The following is a 1,630-nucleotide window of genomic DNA, read 5'->3' on the forward strand; positions in this document are numbered from 1 at the left end:
CTCCAGACTCAATGGCTGAAAGCGAGATCTTTGAGGGCCCAGAGAAGCTGAAGAAGGGCCTTGTGAAGGTCCTAGAATGTGTGGCCACCATCTCGTCAGCAGCAGCGGTGGTCAATCCCATCTTCGGCGTGGCCGGCTCTCTCATCCGGGTGGTGCTGCACCATGTGGACGATGAAGACATTCAGAAACTCAGACGGGAGTTCGGCAGCGTGAATCGAGCCCTGGACGAAATCTCGCAGCAGAATCAGAACGTATTACTTCAGATCAGAAAGGAGACGGTGGATGGTCTGTACTGTCGTCTGGAAGAAAACATTCGTAATCAATTCTACAAATTCATGGACACCGTGGAGGCGTCTTCAGCACACGAACAGCGCAAGAAGGAGTTTGAAATGAGCTTTGTGATCAATCAGTGTGACCAGAACCTGTACACGCTTTATGGTGCGGTGATGGGCGAATCAAAGATCTTCAGCCAGCCCATTCTGGAGGTGTACATGAAGCACTCGCAGGGGGACCGGCGCGTCATGGAAAACCTCTGCACGCGACTCACATACCTGTTCTGCATCGGCCTCATTGCTCTCATGAGTTATGCTGCCATCGTCGGAGATGATGAAGGAGCTCTGAGCATCGAGTGGGAAGAGAAAATGAAAAATGTGGCCAAAAAAATGTCAGAAGTGCTGAACACTTATGAATGATTCATGTGACTTTTCTTTCATGTCTTTCTATTTTCTCTGTCTATTTAATCAGTCAGTGTATAGCAACTACTGACTAATGCTCTCTCAACCTCTCAAACTTAGTTACCCTCTAACAACATCATAGGAACCACTCAGAAACCCCTAGCAATGGCCAAGCAACAACTCAGAAAACCTTAGTAATATCTATCCATCCATCCATCCATCCATCCATCCATCCATCCATCCATCCATCCATCCATCCATCCATCCATCCATCCATCCATCCATCCATCCATCCATCCATCCATCCATCCATCCATCCATCCATCCATCCATCTATCTATCTATCTATCTATCTAATCTAAACACCCTATCAACCTGTTAACCCATTCCTAACGTTTTCCTGCTAATATTTGCACTGGTGGAACAAAAGTTATGATACTGTCATACAACAATATTATTTTCTGAGAGTGATGTTTTCATCTTTCTGTACAGTTTACTACAAACACTCAAACCGAATCTGCCTAAGCTAAAGTAAAATATTTTTTTTTTCTTTAATGCCAATTAATGTTACAAATCTGTAATCCTAATAACTTGTATAGGCTTTAAAAAATCTGTAGATATCTATCTCTCTAGAATTACATTATATTGCTATATTCTTCTGGCATTGTCTAAAGTACTTTGCAGAATTGTGAATAAAGATATGAGAAATACACACACTCATCCTTTCATTTTAGTCGGCCACAGTGAGCAATATAGTGTCAACGTGAAGGGCGTTTAAAGTGAAATTGTGTTTGAATAAATGTAAATAAATTAAATTGACTTCATTACATAAACATCATGAAATGCAATTGTTATCCTTCTATAAAAATATTATTTGTCTTGAAAAAAGTTATACTGTATATATATATATATATATATATATATATATATATATATATTATATGTGTGTGTGTCAC

At 40.4% G+C, this 1,630-nt stretch overlaps 1 protein-coding gene across 1 annotated transcript; it reads left to right on the forward strand.

Moving 5' to 3' along the window:
- Nucleotides 1-11: 11 nt before the first annotated feature.
- On the forward strand, nucleotides 12-1,041 carry LOC120481445 (protein rapunzel). Its single transcript, XM_039675108.2, has one exon. The coding sequence runs from the start codon at nucleotides 12-14 to the stop codon at nucleotides 690-692; it is 681 nt and encodes a 226-aa protein (XP_039531042.1). The 3' UTR covers nucleotides 693-1,041.
- Nucleotides 1,042-1,630: the final 589 nt, after the last annotated feature.

Source organism: Pimephales promelas, chromosome 12, assembly GCF_988280905.1.
Source record: "Pimephales promelas chromosome 12, fPimPro1.hap1.1, whole genome shotgun sequence".
Classification (NCBI taxonomy): Eukaryota; Metazoa; Chordata; class Actinopteri; order Cypriniformes; family Leuciscidae; genus Pimephales; species Pimephales promelas.